We start from the raw sequence: 20,528 nt of genomic DNA, 5'->3' as shown, positions 1-20,528 counted from the left end.
ACTAAACCCCACCTGGATTCTCTTGTCCTTTCAAGAGAACTAAGAAACTTCAACGTTCTTGTGTGCCTGGCTGCTGCCCACTGAACCTCACCACGCTTTCCTGATGAATACACCAGATCTTATGTGATTTTTCCTGTAACATCAAGAAGGGACAACAATCCTAGCACCCCGCCATAATCCCAGCCTACAGAGCAAGCTTTCCTTAGATTGTGACTACTGTGGAAGTGACATTGTAATGACCATACTGGGGAGGTTCCATGTCTGATATGTCTCCATAATTTCCTGACCAAATTGGTTCAGTTTACAAGTAAAACAATGGATTTTTAACTGCCAGTCCTGCAGACTCAGCCTGGCATCTGAAAGTCAAGGATTTTTTTTCTGGCTCATGTCTTACCAACCATAAAAATTCTGCAGTCAAAATGTAGCTAATTGTTCTACTGATGGTGCACAAACCAAAATACAATCCAGTTTACGCTCTTGGCTCTGGAATGTTTACAGGAATAAAAAGTAGCATAAACTTATTTATAGTCAGTAAGGTCAACAGCTTTGACTATAAATGGGAACATGTTTTTAAGTAAGATAGCACCACTTTTACATGGTTGCTTTTCAGATTGGAGCTGCCCTTTAAGAACTTCTCCATCTTTGTTGTTTCTGAAGCTGGAAAACAAGTTTATGGGAAAAATATGAGGCCTGCATAATCAGCACAAAAACTGAAACCTGAAGGACAAGACTCAGAGACCACCCTCAAAGGGTTCATGTCTTCACTGCAGAATTAGTCCAGGCTCTTACGTGGTGTTGGCTCTCTAACCCCCTTCCTGACCACACAGAGATTTCTCATACAAATTTAGTTATACTTTCAATCTGATACAGCTGGGGATGTGGATTAAAGGCCAGGTTCCACTTTCACTTGGGCTGGCAACCAGCCCACTTTGGAGTGAGGACACAGGGTAAACCACTTTAGTGCAGACAGTTCTCCAATGCCTACCCCCCCCCCCCCCACATGTTCTCAAAAGGACAGACAAGTTCTCACACAATTCACTGGGAAAGAATAAAAGAGCAGCTGACCTTACTGCAGCACAGAGAACCATGGGCAGTCAGTCCCCAGCAGTCCTAGCAACACACACGGGTGAGCGTAGCACCAGTGAGGGTGCAGTAACTGGGGTATGGCTTTGCAGCGTGGCCTCTCACACATCGGCCAGGCTAACCCAACTGCTGATCACCTGGGCTAACTCTGCAGTGAAGAGTTGCTGAAGCTCATAGATGAGGAAATATCCACAACTACTACAATGGGTTCTATGTCAAAAGCACAACCTGCCCCAAATGTCAATGCATTATCCAAGTAATAGTATACCAGAGGACCCTCTCTCCCTCCACAGCAGAATGGTCAGTTGATAAGTAGAATAATTCCAAACCTTGATTGTGCCATCATTCACTCACGATTTGGGGGGAGACAAACAAGGCAGTTTCTTCCATGTGATCGACATCTAAGTTCAAAAACAGTGCAGCCTGCTTTAAAGTAGATCTATTTCCATCCACAGGAATGAATGTTGAGAATCTGGATTACAGACATATTCTGTCTGACACAGGCATGGGGGGGAGGATGAAGTAGTTTTGATTTCTTTGCAGAAATAAATAATTTTATTGAAAGTTAAGGCCGACATTTTCAGCAGTAATCTCTGATTTTTAATACATGTTTTCAGACACCTGTAGTCTGATTTTCAGACGCGCTAAACATGCCCACAGCTCCATCTGAAGCCCTCCAAAAATCCTGGCCCTTGGGTCTCAAGTTGGGCACCCAAATATTGAGGCACCCAAAATTAGTGAATATTTCTGAAAATTTGGGCTGGATGCCAGATATTCCACTTACTTACTTAAGGAGAAACATCAAGGGCTCCTTATTCTTAGAGACATGGTACTACCTGGCTATAATATTAATTCGCACTATGAACTATGCACACACTACAGAACAAGTTTTTAAACATGAAGACAAAGTCCATAGGTAAAAATGTATACTTAGTTGCACTTCTATATTTGTATGTGCAATCATTGTAACTGCAGGCACAACCTGGGTACTTGCTCAGAAAAATGGTCATTTGGGCATCAATAATATAATTTAAAGGTCAAGTAAGTACTCAAAAATTTCAAAGGCTGAGCAACAGTGCTCCCTTGTGCATCTGCCTCAAGGCCCCTCCCCAGCACCACCACAGCATCAATGAGCAGCTCTAGCTGAAATGTACACACTACTTGGCATTTATCCCCCTGAGACACTGCTCTGTTTCAGCAGCAGGAGATCTCACTCAGATCCACCCTGAGCTATTATCTGCAGTGTAACATGAACATTCTTCCCAGTGAGAAAAATTCAACCCCCCCATATCAAATGAAGACATCAATGATTAACCAACCTTTTAGTCACCTGGAAGAGTTCTGCAGTGTGTAACTGTGGACACTATAATGGTGAAAGACGGCATCTTTTTCTCCCCTTCACCATAACAGGATCCAGTGGCTAGAAGCTGAAGCTAGACAAATTAAGAGTAAAAATAAGATACAAGTTTAACACTGAGGGTAATAACCATTGGAACAACTTACCAGGGATTGTGGATTCTCCATCACTGGAAAACTTTAAAATGGAATATATTTCTAAAAGATATGCAGTAGTTCAAAAAATTAATTAAGGCCTGTGTTATGCAGGAGGACAGATTAGATGATCACAATGGTCCCGTCTGTTGTGGTAACCTGCAACCATAGAGTTTTGAACATCAAAAGCTCCTTATTCTGCAGATCAGTCAGACTCACCACAAGACTTCCACCAGGAATACTCTCTCTCCTCTGTTGCAGGGAATCAGTCTACCATCGTGACCTATGAAGATGAAGCTAGTATAGAAAGTGTCTGAAGCCCACCGTATCAATAGCAGAAGACAAAAGAACACAATAAAATCTTACCACACCACTGAGAGAGCAGTCATTCAGCTGAACAGTATTCTCCCTCATGGCAGTCTGAAAACAGAACCAGCAAAAAAGGTTCATTGCCCTAACAGAATAAAAAAGACAACTGTCAGCCCACGACAAAGAAATAATATTTTCCTGCTCAACTTTCAGTCTGGAGCCAAACATTATTGGCCTTATGAAGGCAATGGGAGTTTTGCCATTGATTTCAAAGGGGCCAGGATTTCACCCGACTTGAGTGTGTCCAACACTATGAGTAAAGATGGCAACTGCCTACATGACATGTGATGGCAGCCATAAAATCCTGAGATGATCCAGGACAAACATGTAAATGACATTGAAAGTTTTCATGAAGATAGTTGTGTAATATCTAGGTGTATTTATAATGAGTTTCAGTGGAACTGAGAAACAGGGTTTGACTAACTCCCTGAAAAAAGAGACAGCATAACCTTTGATTTCTTGTGAATTACAGACACCCACACAGAGGCTGTTATTCATCTGCCAATTGTGGCAAACATTCACAAAACAGAATTCCCTTTGGACTGGGTTGTTAAGGATTAGCCTAAGCGGTTGAGTGCCTCACAATACTTGTTATTAAAGTTACAGCATATTTTCCATAAAAGCTTGCTTTTCACATTAAATAAGGAGTTAAGCAGAACATACCGGTAAGAGCTAATTGACTATGCAAATTCAATACTGATCTTAGCAGGCAGTTATTACACTTGGACAGCTACAGCTTGTATTGTTCTTTTTAAAACCAGTAGCAACACCACCATCTTTTGCAGTGTTACTCTGTGGGAGCCAGCACATATGAATTAATACACAAAAGCACCACGTTGTGCGTCAGATAAGGTGGCTCTGTGCATAGCATACCTAACAGAAGGAAATAAGTTAAGACTAACAGAAATATATATCCCAACTTCCCCACTCAGAGACACACCTCATCTTTAGCACAACCATCATATACCTCAGAATATTAATCAAGCCTTAGTCGAGATGCCAGCCTATCAGCAACCTTTCCCCAAACGGGCCACAATTCCACCCCCCGCACCCTCCCCGAGTTCTGTGGTCTGAGGTCAGTCTTTATTGTTGGTGCAATTGGGATTAGCTCCCTGGACTGTATAGAAGAGGGAGACTAGCAACTACAAGCTATACAAGGGTTTCAAGCCCTCCTCAATTATAATATAAAAATTTAATCTTTAGGTAGTAGTAAACAAAACTGGCTTTCATGCTTCGATTATAAACCTCTTGGGGTGGGGACTGTCTTTTTCTTCTGTTTGTACAGTGCCAAACATAATGAGGTCCTGGTTTGTAACCGGCTCCTAGGCATGATGGTAAAACAAATAATAATAGTGCTCAGTAAAACGCAAGAAGCAGTCAAACCTGGATCAACTGAGTTTTCACCTGTTTGTGTCTGTTCCCTATAAAGGCCCAATCTCTGCTCCCAGCACAGACCCAAACCCATCTTCTTTGACTCCAGACTCCTTTTCTAGTTACAGGCTCAGACTGACGGGTGGGGGTTGCGATTCACCACCTGTATCACTGCTCATGCCGTTCCCAAGATGGGGTGAGCTCTGTCCTGCTCCCCAAACTACCACACAGCAGGGCTGGGGCAAAGCAGGGCAACATCACCACTCAGGGCAGAGTGCCTCAGCCCCTGCCCTCACACCCCAACATCCCCCACAGCTCTGACACTTGTCAACACCCCCGCAACCCTGACACCCCTAACATCCCCCCATGGCACCAGTGCCCCCCCCCCCTCACAGGTCAACACTCCCACAGCCCAGAAACCCCTAACATCCCCCCATGGCCCCAACGTCCCCTCAACAGCCCCTCCCTCAGGTCAACACTTCCACAGCCCTGACACCCCCCCACAACCCCCATGCCCTCCCATAGCCCCTCCCTCAGGTCAACAACCCCACAGCCCTGACACCCCTAACATCCCCCCATGGCACCAGTACCCACCACCCACAGGTCAACACTCCCACAGCCCTGACACCCCCCCACATCCCCCTGCCCCTCCCACAGGTCAACAACCCCACAGCCCTGACACATCTCTCTATATCCCCGCCCCCAGGCTCCCGCCCCGTCTCACTGTGACGCGCTATTCACGCACGAGAGGCAGCCGCTATAACGGCCCAGCCCGCGCGGCCACCCCCAAAACTACAGTTCCCAGGGTGCCCCGCGCGCGTGTGCGGCCGCGCCCAGTCCCGGCAGCCCCCGCGCCGCCGCCGCGATTTGAAGATGAAGTGCCCCGCGGTTGCCGCCGCCGCCGCGCTCCTGCCCGCCGAGTGGCAGCTCTACCTGAGCGAGACCCGCCTGGCCACCTACCGCAGCTGGCCCTTCACCGAGGGCTGCGCCTGCACCCCGGAGCGGGTGAGGCTGGGGGCCGGGGCGCAGGCGGGCCCCGCTCCGGCTGCCCGCGCCGCGAGCGGCTCGGAGGCTGCCCCGCTTCCCCGGCGCACTGAGCCCAGGCCTGGGACTGGGCTGCGGGGGACTCCTCCTCCAGCACCCCCGGGACTGGGGCACCCCCGCCTCTCCCCGGCCCCTGCTGTGCCCGCCGCCAGCCCCAGCGGGAAGGAGCTGGGGGGGGGGGTCTGGCTGATCCCGTCTTTCTCTCCCCCCGCTCCAGATGGCAGAAGCCGGATTCATCCACTGCCCCAGTGAGAACGGGCCTGATGTGGTGCAATGCTTCTTCTGCTTCAAGGAGCTGGAAGGCTGGGAGCCGGAGGATGACCCCGTGTAAGTATCCCAGTCCATGGGGGGGCCACAATAGCCCTGCGCTAGGCCTACAGGGGCTTCTTCAGATAGAAGCTGCCTGTTATAGGGGAGAATAGACCCCTGCAAACCCGGATGCCAGAAAGTCCCATGGCAGCGTTCATTTTCTTGGCCAACTACTGTCTAATTACACATCACTGAAGCTGCCTAGCATGTGCCTCCTGGGTGGAGTTATCCCCTGATTATTACACGAATACAGGATTATGTATTGAATTTATGCTCCTCAAAGGAGAACAAGGAGCCTCTGCTGCCCCAGGGCTGCTTTGGTAGCTGGACCCAATGTTCTTTTAAGTATCAGGAGGAAAACTAATGTCCTCTGTGTGTCCTCAGTAAGTAACTTGAATTTTTACTCAGGAGTGGAGCCAGTCTATTGGACCTCCATGGAAGGTGTTCCACTGTAGGAATCACAATAGCTTCCCCTTCTGGGAGTGTGTGACAGTCACAAACACAGGTCAGCTAAATATGGGAGTGAAGCCAGAGTACATACTATGCAAGACAGCACATCGCTGATCAGCAACTGGAACACTCCTGTCTTTAACCTCCTCCAGGACTTTGTTCTTCACTCATGCCAAGTGAGACATGGTTATGTTCTACTTTTCTTAACTAATCGAAATCCCCACAGAGGACTAGGCTCCTTAAAATAGTTCCTTGAACCCATAGCCCAGTTGCTATGGGTTTGGGACTGAGCCCTGAGGAGACTGAAATGGCTGAGAGTGAGGAAACTACTTTAGGATTGAAATGCCAGCTGAACCTCAAGGGTGGAGTGTTTTAGCAAAATGCCAGTAAATTGGTATCTCTCAGTATCGCAGGGTGTGGGGTTGGGGAGTGACTCACTTGTGGCTCTGTGAGTAGTGGACATACGGTAGAGCAGAGTTCTCAAACTCTTTTTGTTGACAGCCCCCTTTTCAAATGCAATGTTCATCAGACTCCCAACTGATAAACGGATTGATAAAAGTATGTGTACTTCATATAAACACATACTGTTAGCAATGCTTTAAGAAAAAAAGGTATAAGTACTTACAGTTATGTGAGATGGGTGTGCCTGCTTCTTACTGCAGCCTCTATCCAGAGGGGGGGGGGGGGGGGGGAGGCTGCAGATGTGCCCTGCCAGATTTCTGCCTTCCATTTGGCCCTGCTACCTGAAGAGCTGACATAGCAGGGCAGAGCAGTGTCTCTCTCCTTGGCTAGCTGTTGCCTGCTCATGCAGTCAGTGGCTGTGAGGCAACTCCTTCTGACGGCAGGGGGAGATCTCTCTTTTGCAGTGACACTGCGGTTTTTGGTTGTGTGCCCCCGCTCTCCCAGCCCAGACAGGTGAGGTGGAGGTGGTGCTCCCTCCCAGGGCCCGTGAACATTTTGATGGCTCCCCCTGCCATCAGAAGGGGTTGCCTCACACCATTGACTCCACGAGCAGGACCCCACATGCCCCCCCCCCACCCCCGGGCATCATCTCTGCTCATAATATTTTGTGGACCTCCTGTGCAGTCTCTAAGGCCTCCAGTTTGAGAACTGCTGTGGTAGAGGATGGGGTGAAAGCAAGTAACTATTGAAATGCTTTGCGCTGGAGTACAGTTGTGTGCCTTTAACATGAGCCTGGTCTCCCTTTCCTAGAGATGAGCACAGGAAACACTCCTCTGGCTGCGCTTTTCTCTCCCTCCATAAGAACCCTGTTGACCTGACACTGCAGGAATTCCTGAAACTGGACAAGGAACGAACAAGAAACATGATTGTACGTACAGCTCAGAATTGGGGTGTTTTAGGTCCTCTATTCCAAAAGGCTAATGTAGCCTCCAGTCCTAGGACCTGTTAGGTAGCCTCCTGAGAATTTGGCTTCCTTGCCAAGGAGACACTTCATTACTCTCCCCTCTGACATGTGTTGGGCCAGCCAGCATGTCACCTTGCAGTTCCCTGCCTTTGCCCTGGGGGGAGTGCTGAGCTGTAGTACCTTGTCCTTTCCCACCAAGCTGAGCGTGATACTGCCTGTAGTAAGCTGAAGGAATTTTATTTTTGATCTTTCCAGAAAAAGCAAATCTCTCAGAAAGTGACGGAGTTTAAGGAAGAATCACAGCGTGCACGTCGTGATATTGAGAAGCTGGTCTCCTAGGCCCCTGCGATTTGCCTTGTGCAGTGTCTGACTTGTATATATGTTCTCTAGAGTTGTCTCTTTGTGCCTGGGTGGTGGTAGTTGTTCAGGTCCCTTTCATGCAAGGATCAAAGGGATATATACTTATAAACAAAGGGGGAGATTTTCAAAATCACCTAAGGCATTTAGGACTGCAACTACCATTGACGTTTGTGTTCCTAAATCTCTTACATGACTCTGCAAACCTCCTTTGAAATTTTCTCATGTTGACACATAAATAAATGTCTAAAGGAAACTTAATGCACAATGATTTATTTAACTGCTCAATCTGAGTATTCTATAGTGAAGTCTAACAATCTCTCCTATTAGAATAGTTCACACAATTCATTTATTTTAAAATGTGAAATATAAGTTAATCACAGTAAATGCTGTCTTAGAGGCACCCCTGCAGAAGTGGGGAATGATCCATTTAAGATATTTCCAACAGCATCCTAATCTGAAAGGCACAATTGCTCTCCTTGGGCTCAATCCTGTAGTTCTTCTAAGGATAAGAAGATTACTTGTGATTTTTGATATCAAAAGGTGTCAGCTACTTGCTTGATTCAAAGCCACTTGAAGTCGGTTTAAGAAAAAAAAAAAGCCTTGGCGATAGTTTTTTAAAAACAAAAAACCCCACTTTCTTCCAAACATCCATAGCATCCCGCTCCACCTTGGATAAGAAAGCTACAATCAAGCCATGGCCAGACTGAGATTCTTAGGCATGGTCAGTTTGTCCAGCATTCCCTGTCCAAGCTTACTAGCAAACAATGAAATTATTTCCTCATTCCCAGTCTTCAGGGCCAAGTCATATGCTGATAAGCCTTTTTCATTCTTCTTTTTAATGTTTGCATTACAGCTGTAAATAAAGAACAGACCGCTCAAGCTACTTTAGAAAAGGAATCGGTTTCAAATTACTATAACTCAAAAGTAAATCACATACGGTCAGATTCTGATGCTTACTCGTGTTGTAATGTGAGTGATGATATCAGAGTCTGGCCCTGGGTCCTGTTGTACATGTACAGCACACTATTAAGTCAACATAAGTTGAGGGCACTCAGCTCCTTGCAGGATGAAGCCCATACCTGTTACTGATTAATCTACATGCATCACACAGAAGTACACATAGCCCAGAGCTGCACTGGATGCCACAACAGCAGAACTTACCCTAACAAGACTTTGATGCATTTCTTTCCCTCTAATCCAAGCAAAGTTGCCTCATGAAGAGCAGTGTTGTTATGCCTGTAGGGGAGGAAAACAGGGTGTACTCAAATCATTTCTATTATTTAAAAAGAAAGTCATGGCTTTATTTAGAGGAATGTTTTATCTCTACTAGTATATCAACTGCCTCAAACTAGGTGGGAAAATCAAGGACCAACAAATGTAGTCTCTGGTGAAGTGACTATCTTGTTTTTGATAAGGAGAAATGGGGTAGGAGAACATTGGGGGGGGGGGGGGGAAGAAGGAAGGTACTAGTGACATGAAGATTGAGGGGAAGGGCTTAGAAGGAGGATTGGGGCTTTGTAGAGCTAAAATATGGGACCACATTTTCAAAGCTGGCCAACTAAAGTGAAGCAATAAAAGGGGGAGTTGTCTGTTGATTGACCTGTTTGCAAGTGTGAGTGTTTTTGTTTGGTTTTGAAAATTTGATTCACAGTCACTTTAGGAGATTAGTCCCTTTTGGTGAAATATAAGTCTCAAGTCCCTCTGCGGGTCAAGCTCTATAGAGGATTCTGGATAGAAATTGCTTACTTACGGTCCTGACTGCTGGTCAATATCAGCACCTTTCTGGACAAGAACTGGAACCACTTCATCATGTCTGTTTAGGACAGCAACTGTTAAAGCAGGTCGGTGTTCACTGTTGGTGCAGTTTGGGTCAGCTCCCTGGAATGTGCAGAAAAGGACCAGCTATTACAAGCTATACATGTTTCAACTTGCCTCCCCTGATTTAATATAACAAACTCAGCTTTAGTTGTCACATGTACTGTCACAGTCTCTCTCAAATCTGCTTTAACATTCAGAAACACTAGAGAAACATTCAAACCTGGAAAATTCAACTTTCATGTATTTGTCAGGGGGAGAGAGAGCTCCGTGGTTTGAGCATTGGCCTGCTAAACACAGTTGTGAGTTCAATCCTTGAGGGGGCCATTTAGGGATTTGGGGCAAAAAAAAAAAAAAAAAGGGCTGGTACTTGGTCCTACTGTGAAGGCAGGGGACTGGATTCGATGACCTCTCAAGGTCCCTTCCAGTTCTATGAGATAGGTATATCTGCATATTTAAAAAAAAAAAATAAGAGGGACAGAAGGTCAAAGGCTTCCCCACCCAGCTTGCTTTGTGGCCACAACTCCAGGTAGAGATGGTGGTAGTGTTGTGATGATGGATTTGGCCAATGGAGAACTCCCCAACCTGCTTTCACCTCAAAGCTCTCGCTCTCCTTGCGTTCTACTGTGTAGTACATCACCATAGAGGGATGGTGCATGCCCTACTGTAGGGCAGGCTTGTGGCAGTTCAACTAAGGATTTGACCTTAACCCATAAAATGATTACAGAAAAGGTTACTTTTTTTCCTTACTACAATGCTTTTGGTGGGACCAGGGCAAACTCATATACCTGTTCAAATATGCAAATAGATTTTCCTGTTTGGTTTTTATTTACATGTTCATTTTCTTTAATACTGGGGGCAGTAAGGCCCAGGTCCTGAAATATTTAAGGCTGGTCTACAGTACAAAGTTAGGCTGACTTAACTACATCGTTTAGGGCTGTGTAAAACATGCTGTGTGTGATGCAATTAAGCTGCTCTAAGCCCTCGTGTAACTGCTAGGACGATGGAAGAATTCATCTGTTGACTTAGCTACCGCATCGTGGAGAGGTGGATTTACTACACTGACAGAAGAACCTCTTCCATTGCTGTAGTAAGTGCCTATGCTATAGCAGCACAGCTGCTGTGGTACCGCTGTAGCATTTCTAGTGTAGACGTTCCCTTAGGCTCCTAATTTCCATTGAAATCAGTGGAAGTTAGGAGTCTAAGTACTTTTGAGAATCTAGGCCTAAAAGCTCTACTGCAGTGATCTGCCCTTGGAACAATTTCTGTTGGGTTACGTTTATTATTTTTCTTATTAAAAGTCATGAAGGCAGGACTAAAGTTCATGAAGTAAATGGACAATGGGCCTGGATATGTGTCTTGAAAACCTGAACTAGAAATTACTTTATCTTTTTAAACTTACTTCATCAAGCAATTGTTCTACCAATGAAATTTTTCCTTCCCCTTCTGGACCCACTTCTTTCAGGAGCTGTCTAGCCTCAGGCTGTGAAAATACAGAAAGCAACACCACTCGATAACATTTCACAAAGTAGAAATATGATTATAGGGAACTCACACTGGCAGAGTAGTGCAAATGTAGCTGAGGGCAGAATTTGGTCTTATGCATGTTAGGCATTTGAACCTCACTAATCCACACACAATTTCTACAAAAAAAGGCTGTCTCTCCCCACTTCTGAGCAAATATTGAACACCAGGGTGCTATCGTCAACTGTCATATTACTAAGGTCCCAATCCTGTAAACACTTATACATGTGCTTAACATTACTACCATGAGTAGTCCTACTGAAATAAAATAAATACTCAAGATGATAAGGTTAAGCACATGCATATCTTTGACAATCAGGGCCTTTGACTTCCTGTTTTTACAAAATACGCTGCATAATATTTACTAGCATACTATGAAGTTTTATCAAATAAAACTAAACTAATTGCCAAAGCACATTAACAAAATACACTTTGCGATTTGCTAGCCTTGCTTTTTAACTCTGTTTGTTCACTTAAGCCAAACTCCAGCACCCAGCCTGAAAATCTGGGCTGTACATGGGCGACATGAGGACAGAAAGAGGTGGGAACTCCTACTAGGCCACAGCGTCACTCTATGCCAAACTCAAGCCAATGGCGGGATTAGCCTATACAATTATTTTCACCCCATAGTTTCCCTAGATCTATGGCCCAGTGGCTTTCGGCTGAGCCTGAGTATGTGCTAAGCCCAGGAGAGACTATGAAATAGCAGGGAGTGAGGGAAGCACTTTCGCATGTAAAAGGCATACCGTGGCCTCGGCCCATTGCCACACAGAGGTTCTCGTGAAGTAGGGCTTGCAGAAATGTGATCTTTTATTTGGGGTGAAATTCACTTGAAGTGTTTTTATTTTTGCACTGAAAATCAGTTATCTGTTTTTTTGTTCCTTTATTTTTTTAAAATCCCTGAAAATTCAGTTACTCATGTTCTATTTCTTACAGGGTAACATGGCAAGTCTCCTCTTGTCCCCACTGGATAGATGATGTAACCACATGTGGCTTGCCTTTAAAGGTTTCCATAGCACATCTTCTGTAGCATTAACACTCCCAATTTGTAACAGTGACAAAGATTCTGGACCTGATCCTGTTCCAATGGGAGTGCTACCATTCACCTCAAAGGGAGAAGAATGGGTCCAAAATACTTTCATTAAGCTACTTGCATAATGTCCAGACAGTAATGCTTTGGTTAAAAAATGAAAGCTATCTAGTTTAAAAAAAATCTTTTTCAGAGAGTAGGGGGAAATTTGGTTAAATCCAACTTCTACAAAAATATATACATGCCAACCAACCATTCCTATTTAGGAAAGACGGTCCTTATTTTTTAAACCAAATTTGACTATTTTCCACCTTTCCCTTCCAAAATGTTCTCCTAGACCAGTGGTTCCCAAACTTTAACAACCTGTGAACCCCTTTCACTAAAATGTCAAGTCTCGCAAACCCCCTCCTAAAAATGAATATTTCCAGGGATTTTCTCCTTTACCTGAGTATAAATTATAAAAGCAGTGATCTTGGAAATATAAAATTTGTTTTTATGACATGCTTATTACATACTATTTATTATTAGTTATCATTACAGTATTTTTATTACATTATGAAAACGGCAACACTCTTCCAAGAGCTCACTTTCGTAGCTTGTATCACTTTGAATAAGCCTGTTATAAGACAAGGCTTCTATGTTTCATCAAGGAGTATCAGATGTGAAACAGCATGAAGGCATTTAAGAAGCCAACTCAAAGAGTTCCTCCTACACAAGCATTCAGGTCTTGAGCAGTCCAGGCAAACAATGCACATTACAACAAAGCTTAAAACTGTTCATAATAATTTTAAAAACAATACTAGCTGCCTATTTAATTTTAAAAATAGCAAAAAATATCCACCTTCCTTTCCATTTCTTATAAGGAGTCTTGAAGTTTAAATCTCCTCAGTGTGATAGCTATGTTTGCTTTGATCTGCTTAGCTCTTGGAAGTCCAGCGGCTCCGGGCTGCTGGCCCCATGCTGCCCAGGATCCCTAGGGACGGCTCTGACCGCCATTAGAGAATTTTTTCCCGAGAACCCCCTGTAACATTTCGCGAACCCCCAGGGGTTCACGAACCCCAGTTTGGGAACCACTGTCCTAGACCAATGCATTTGGAAGGTGTTAAAAAATAAAGCAGCCCAGTTTTTCCATTGGATGTGTCGATTAGCGTTAGCACTTTGGCAGTCCCAGTATCCTTCCTACACTCACAGATTGTAGCATATACATACAGATAGCTTATTTTCTTTTTCGAAAAATGTTCTTGTCTTCTTTGTTCTTTTTACTTTTTCTCTGGGGCTTGAGATGCTGTGACCCTCTTCACACACTAAAATGGGAGAATCCAGAGTTAAAACTAAAAGTGATACTAGTGGTGTAACAAGAACTCAGGAGCCATTCATACATTGTTGTGGCAGCATGAAATCAACCCCTATCCAGAGCGCCCCATTTAAGTGGCCCCTTTTGCTGGCCATTTGCATTGGAATGAACTTCAACTGGAGTGTTTCAGATTTGAATAGCATTGAAAATGGGTTAACTCCACAGACCATGCCATATCCCAAATCTCAGGTGACTTGGTTTACAGTAGCTCTAATAAGGAAAACTGACAGGAATGTGTAAATGCAGCGTTGTAACCGTGTTGGTCCCAGGATATTAGAGAGACAAGGTGGGTGAAGGAATATCTTTTTCTGGATCAACTTCTGTCGCTGAGAGAGAGAAGTTTTTGAGTTTACACAGAGCTCTTCTTCGGGTGCACGCTTGAAAGCTTGTGTCTCTTACCAACAGAAGCTAGTCCAATAAAAGATATGCATTTATAAGACTAGTGTTGATCTTAAATGGCAATAGCTGTTGAAGCAAAAAAGCCAGAGTCTAACAACAGGTGGCCTGATTTTCACATGTGTTGAGCATTCACGCCTCCTACTGAAGCCAATGGATGCTGCGAGTGCTCAGCACCTTGGAAAATTGAGCCCTAGGATTTTACACATCATCAATTCTGTTTCATTTGTCAAATGTAGCAAAACCAAACCCCCACAAACAACAGCTAGAAGTTGTGGCCTTCAGATATTAAACAAACACCTGTCAGGGATGGTCTAGGTATGCAGGAGCTGGGACTTGATGACCACTTGAGATCCCTTCCAGCCCTACATTGCTATGATTCTGTTACTGCCCAATTAGAGCCAGACAGTGTCACTGTGCATGGATTTTACAACTAGGATTAAAAAAACTGAGCTTCAGCTGCACTTACGTGATCTTTTCAGCTATTCTCTGAAGATGTAATTCAGTGTCTGTGAGCACTCAACACAGCTGCACAATGCCTGTAAATCACTTAGGCCCAGATCCACAAAGATACTGAAGCACCTAAACCTCAGACTTGCTTGGTGCCTATATTTCACCCTCCAGGCGTGCACCCTGCTGCCTCCCGTTAGGTGTTCAGACTCCTGTCTCTCCCCTTAAGCCCTAGAGCGATTCACAAGATAGGTGTATGGATGCCTAAGCTGCATGCAGGGCTCAATCCAGTAGGTGTACTCAGAGGCCCCCAACTGGATCAGGTCCCATTCAAAAACTAGGGTGGTTGGGAGTGGTACCTGCCTTATAACTTTTAGCCCTGTGGTCAGAGCACTTGCCTGGGATGGGGGGGAAGAGGATTTGAACAAAGATCTCCCACCTCCCAGGAGAGTGCACTAACCACTGAGCTGTGGATATTCTGAGGAGGGCAGGGTCCCTCAGTCTGTCCTGCTGAAGCTCTTCTCCTGTGAATAAATAATGAAAGAGTGAGTGGAGCACGGTGTCTGGACTCTGGGTAACACACCTCCCGGGTGGATGCTCTAACCACTGGACCACAGAGTCATTCCCTCTGTGGCCCAATGGCTATTTAGGTATTTATCCACAGTGGAACAGCTCCAACATGAGAGCTCAGTGGTTACAGCACTCCTGTGAGAGGGAGGAATTGAACCTGGGTCTCCCACATCTCACAGAAGTGAGATAAAACCAGCTGTTTTGTGTGGAGAGAGGCAGACCTAACTCATTCCTTCAAGAAACCCTTCAGGAGCCTAAGTCACCTGACTCCAGGAGAGAGCTTCCTGGTCGTGCACTGCTAAGTAAAGACAGGCGCTTCTCTGCAGCCCGGACTTAGGTGCCTACATCTGTGAGAGGGGTGGAATTTAGCACAGCCCCCTCTCGTTGGCATCTCCCATTGGCTCCCTGCCTAGCATGCTGGATTTTGTGGATTGCATTTTAAGACACCGATCTCTTCCCATTCTTTGTATAGGGAGCCTAGGCATCTAACAAGGCTTTATGGATCTTGTTGTTGTGATTTTTCTAGGCACCTAAGAATTAGGTACTGCAATGCTTAAGCCCCTCTATGGATCCCACCTTTAAATCCCACTTACACCCTATTTTGAGGTTTTAAATGTTGCAGGCTGTCTGCACGGTGGTAAATTTCCCGTTTGAGCATCTAACATGTCATTCATAGGAGACAGATTCCTATTCTTGAGTGCTGTAGTTAGTCAGATTGTAAAGATATAGGAAAACTCACCCAAACTAGCCTGACTATCATACCGTCCATCTCTGCCTTCTGTCACAGTGCTCAGATAATGATTGTCAAACTTCATTGGTTTACCAGTGAGAATATCCTGGGGAATCATAACATGTGGACATTTAATCAGATGATCGCATAATGCTGTAATATCCTCAGTGGCATGAAATGGGAGGAAGTTATATATAAGAAAAGACATACAGCTATTTAATGTCTTCAATCTTAGTTAATACTGTTTCAGCCCAGGCAAAGGAAACAGGTTTTTAAAGCACCTCACTATTCAAGACTTGTTTTAATGCAAAAACTTGAACATCACCTCAATATTGTGAAATGAAGATACACATCCAAAGAAAGGCATTATATATATTCATTAAGAAAACCTCTTAACGTATTGCTTGCCAAATGAGATACAGCAATAAGAAGCCAAACGATACACCTTCTGAAACACCTTTCATCAGGGTGCCATCCAAAAGAAATATTCTCCGAGTTGAACTGGATTCCTTGGAAGGATTGAGAACGTGGGTGAACAAAGTAATATTGCAGGAACACGCAGAGCCTCAGAGCAAAATTAGCAAAAGCTCTGGTATGTGCTGCCTCTCAACTGTATTTAGAATTAGAAAACCTGTGCCACAAGACAATCAGTTGCAGTTTGGAGAGTAGGAAGATTTGAGAGGAGGAAAGTGGTGTTAAGGCTATTAAAAATCTCAGTTGAAAGAAGAATGTTAATATTAATAGCATACTTTATAAGATGCCTTGGCAATGAATACAAGATAACAACAACATGACTATGAAGTCTGGCTTGAGCCATAGGGATTCCTGTTTACTTAGCTCAAACAGAAAAAGAAAAGACTTTCACTTTAGAAAGGAATAACATGCTCTCAACAAGAGAAATTCTGGAATAGGGTTAGAGATACATATTCATGCTGAGCTGTCAAGCAATGGCTATTGGCTCAGTAGGTCAACTTCTCCAATGATTAGCCTACTCCCCTAAACTGACCTTGTTTATGGCAAGAATGTAATTTAATCTGAGACTGACTTCATAACCATCCTCATGGACTGTAGCAGAAATAATCTATAAGGAAAAAAGCACAAGTTAGCACCTCTTCTTATAAAAGTACAGGAAGACAGTTTCAGTAATGCTAAGTAGTCCTGCTGTCGGCTGAAAGTGTTTATCAACTGAACCAATATATCCATAAATAATACAGTAATAGTAATAATAATTAATAATTCACACTTTACGTCTTTATAGCACTGTGCGCACATTAACTAATCATCTTTCCACTTTAACTGAGTGAAGGGGTACGAATTTATAACAGGTGATATTTTGAGGTAAGTAGAGAAACCTGAATGACTGAAAATGCCAAATGTTTAAAAATATTAATGATTCCTTATACTCTCATCCCAAAATGTTGTACATGTCATGAAACAGATTCACACCCATGGCTGCAGAGGGATGGCATTTACACACACACACACACACACACACACACCCTGCACCCACAGGGGCAGCTGTGTGCAAATACTATGGTGCACAGTGCTTCATAAATACAATAGATGCAATTGATATGATAAATAGAGATGCTTTACCATGAAGGAGGGCTGATGCTAAGTAAGCATATTTCTCAGCTGACCTGGCCTATCTCCCACTCACTTTTGGCTACAGAGCCCCAGTGGAGCATGAGATATGGGCAGCTTGTGCCACCCTGCTCCAGGAGGACTTATCGCCACTGGACAATTTCCACTGGGGTTGTGCCAGTTTGCGCCAGCACATGAGCAGAGCGCTGTGCATACAGGGCTAACTTCACCCACTACTGAAATGCAGCCTGCTGTGGGGAGGAAACGGCACCATTCATAACTATATGAAAGTGATTTCAAGAGGGGAAATGATGTTATTTATAAAATTGAAACTACAGGGAAATTTCAGACAAGTGGCACATAGCTAGTTGGCTTATGAAAGCTGATAAGATTACAATGCAAGTTGGCATCACTGCAGGCTGAGAACTTTGATTGATATATATATATTCTGCATGAAACATGAAAAAGCATTAATAAAGACCAAATATTGGCATTTGCCTTGAATCAGCACTGATACTTTTCTTGGCAGAGGTTTCATTACAGTAGGATGATAGAGGCCTAGAAATTGCAGGAATATCCCTCCTGGAGATATTTTCCATATCTTTCCAAACTGCATATGCCTGAACCTTCTCTCAAAGAAAAAGAATTGCAATGGGCCTGATTCTCCTCTACACCTCTCTGGCAGCGTAAAAAGGCTTTAAAATAGACACCACTCACATTACCCTCACATTCAGGACCCTGCACAATGTCAGAGTGGTAATAAGAATCTGATGGAATGCCATACCTCCACAAAGTACATGCCATTCCTGCTCCCAGGCACATGTAACCATATCTAAAGAATGTATTTTTTCCAACTGTTTCTGTTTGATATGATTTTTGCATTTGTGCCATTGAGCGCAATCACTGCATGTAGAAGAAACCTCAAATTTCCATCTCCCCAGTATGACCATTTTAGCCACCAATACAGCCACAGCTAACCATTTTTTAGTGTTGACTGGTGACATTAAGTCAGCTAATATCCCTAATAGGCACAAGCCAAGGGCCTAGTACTGAGGTAAGAACACATTGTTCCAATCATGGCACAGGTTGTGGCAGAAATAAAGACAAAGTGACCTGCTGCTGTCTGCTGGGAAATTCCTCCCTGTGCAGAGGGCTAGCCCAAGGCAAATGCACCACTTATACGTAGGACTTAAATAGTGCATTGGCCTTGGGCTGACCCACGGCACAGGGGTGAACATCTGCTCTGGGATATAATAAAATCAGCTGAATAACACCTCTGCTCTGATCGGTCAGCAAGGCCTTTCAGGTGGTGGTGACCATCTCCCCGAACTTCGGGGGTGGCTCCAAAGAGAATATGTGAGAGAAGGAAGGGAAGTATAACGAGAGAGAAAGCAGAAAGAACTCAACAGCAAACTAAGAAGAAAAAACTGGAATAGAATGAAAGAAATGAGAAAAAAAGAACAAAGGGGAATTAGAAAAAGCAACCAGGAAAAAAAGTAGGACAGAAATAAAACACGGGTAGATGAATCAAGACAATAATTGGCACAGTTATTTAGGCCAGGTCTATACTACAGACTTCTGCTGCGTAGCTATATCGGTCGGGATGGGAAGAGGTGTGTGATCCCTGAACAACACAGCTGTGCCAGCAGAACGCCCTAATGTAGATGTAGTTCTACTAGCAAAGCTGCACTTCAACCGGCGTAGCTTGTTTCATTCATGGGGGGTGGGTTTACTATACCCGTACAAAGTGCTGCTTTGTTGGTATGGCTGCAGCCACACTAGGAGCGCTGTGCTGGTATAGTGCACTGGTATTCCTATACTTGTAAAGCGCTTCTAGTGTAGACATGGCCTAAGGGGCTAATTTTCTAGAAAATAAAACAGTATTTTGATCAGATTTATTTTCTCTTTAATCGTTCCTTGATACATCACAAGAAAAATGCTATTTCTTACCTTTCCCATTCGAGGTTCTCCAATCAAAGTCCTGAACTCTGGGTTGTTCTGAGCATAGCTTCTAAGATGAGCGCAGACATGATCTAACTGTTTTCTCCAGTACCCTAAAAAGTAGGAGTTATGAATATGAAAATACCCTGTAATTGTCATCCATAACTCTTCCACTGATGTGGTGGAGTCAGTAAAGAATTGTAGATTTTGACCAGGACAAACAACACTGCGTTTTTCTGTAGCAAATCCAGCTGACCAAGGAGGAGGAAAAGAAGCAAGCTGCACCCCATAAAGGGGTGAAATAATACACTTCCCCTCAGATCAAAAGGGGAGCACTGAGTCATTCCTTCCCAGAGCTCCTCTTGGGATGGAAAAGTTATGTGCTGCCCCATATTCAGTGTTGAGTCTAAAGACTCAAGCTAGCCCTATGTGACAGAGAATATAAAACAATTTCAGGGAAAAAACGGTTAGTGTTAGTGCCATATTAAGCCTGAGTTATCAGGCATGACTGAACTGATTTTCAGGAAATGTGGCTTGCTTTGTAGATCTCACTGAGAGTTAAAAATGAAGCCAGGTTTGAAAACTGCATACACTGTAACAGTGTATAAGGGGTTCCAGTTTGTATTATAGACTGTATTACTGGACAAATACTTTATAATTTCCTAAAGAGAGAGTATATTTTAAGGCATAATCACAAAGAAATACGGATAAGGCTGAGTTTTGACATGCAGTTTGTGGGGAATGGGAGGAGTTCTAACGAAACAATATTGGCTCATTAAGACCAGATGAAACTGTCTCTGTACTTTCTTCCATAGGCGCCCCTCCTCTTGAAATGGACTGAACTGATACAACTGACAATTGCCTTCTCATCTTTCAGTTCCCTTTTCCAGACTCACTTCTCAGACAGCACCTATGAGAAATTAGCCAATTGCTAGGTAGCATCTAGGGGGCAGCTGGAGACAGTTTATGCATATAGCAAACAAAAAAACAACAATGTGGAGCTGCCATTAGATGTCCCAGTCTTAACACTGATCTCTCTGCTTGTATGTTGTATCTCTTTCCCCAATTTTCTGTCTGCTCTTTGTCTATCAGACTGCAAGCTCTTTGGGGTAGGGGTGAATAATATCTAGAACATTTTGGGTGCTGCCACAATCTAAATAATTAATAAGAAGTCTGAGTAGGATTTATTTTTAATTCTTTTGCAATCTGAATCCATTATTTCCAATGCAATATTCTGTGTTTAGTGGACAAAGGGATGGAAGGACTCGTGTTAAACCTTAAGTGGCTGTGT

The 20,528-nt window shown here is 44.0% G+C and overlaps 2 protein-coding genes across 2 annotated transcripts in view; one reads left to right on the top strand and one right to left on the bottom strand.

The window, feature by feature from the left end:
- The first annotated feature begins 5,169 nt into the window (after window positions 1-5,169).
- Window positions 5,170-8,462, top strand: BIRC5 (baculoviral IAP repeat containing 5). The gene is made up of 4 exons (XM_026653184.2): window positions 5,170-5,319; window positions 5,576-5,685; window positions 7,330-7,447; window positions 7,739-8,462. Exons 1-4 carry the CDS (start codon window positions 5,188-5,190, stop codon window positions 7,820-7,822), a joined length of 444 nt encoding a protein of 147 aa, XP_026508969.1. The 5' UTR covers window positions 5,170-5,187; the 3' UTR covers window positions 7,823-8,462.
- Window positions 8,463-8,509: 47 nt separating this feature from the next.
- DZANK1 (double zinc ribbon and ankyrin repeat domains 1) overlaps window positions 8,510-20,528 on the bottom strand; it is a 35,719-nt gene continuing 23,700 nt past the window's right edge. The window contains exons 13-20 of the mRNA XM_024206389.3: window positions 19,247-19,350; window positions 16,719-16,793; window positions 15,722-15,818; window positions 13,422-13,516; window positions 11,061-11,141; window positions 9,594-9,721; window positions 9,005-9,079; window positions 8,510-8,696 (exon numbers count right to left, since the gene is read on the bottom strand). Coding sequence (XP_024062157.1) covers window positions 8,531-8,696; window positions 9,005-9,079; window positions 9,594-9,721; window positions 11,061-11,141; window positions 13,422-13,516; window positions 15,722-15,818; window positions 16,719-16,793; window positions 19,247-19,350 — 821 coding nt within the window. The 3' untranslated portion in view covers window positions 8,510-8,530. The remainder of the gene's footprint in view (window positions 8,697-9,004; window positions 9,080-9,593; window positions 9,722-11,060; window positions 11,142-13,421; window positions 13,517-15,721; window positions 15,819-16,718; window positions 16,794-19,246; window positions 19,351-20,528) is intronic.

The sequence above is a fragment of the Terrapene carolina genome, unplaced genomic scaffold (assembly GCF_002925995.2).
Source record: "Terrapene carolina triunguis isolate 2854851 unplaced genomic scaffold, T_m_triunguis-2.0 Scaffold132, whole genome shotgun sequence".
Taxonomy (NCBI): Eukaryota; Metazoa; Chordata; order Testudines; family Emydidae; genus Terrapene; species Terrapene triunguis.
The sequence above is the reverse complement of the archived record's forward strand: the minus strand, read 5'-3'. Positions and strand labels throughout refer to the sequence as shown.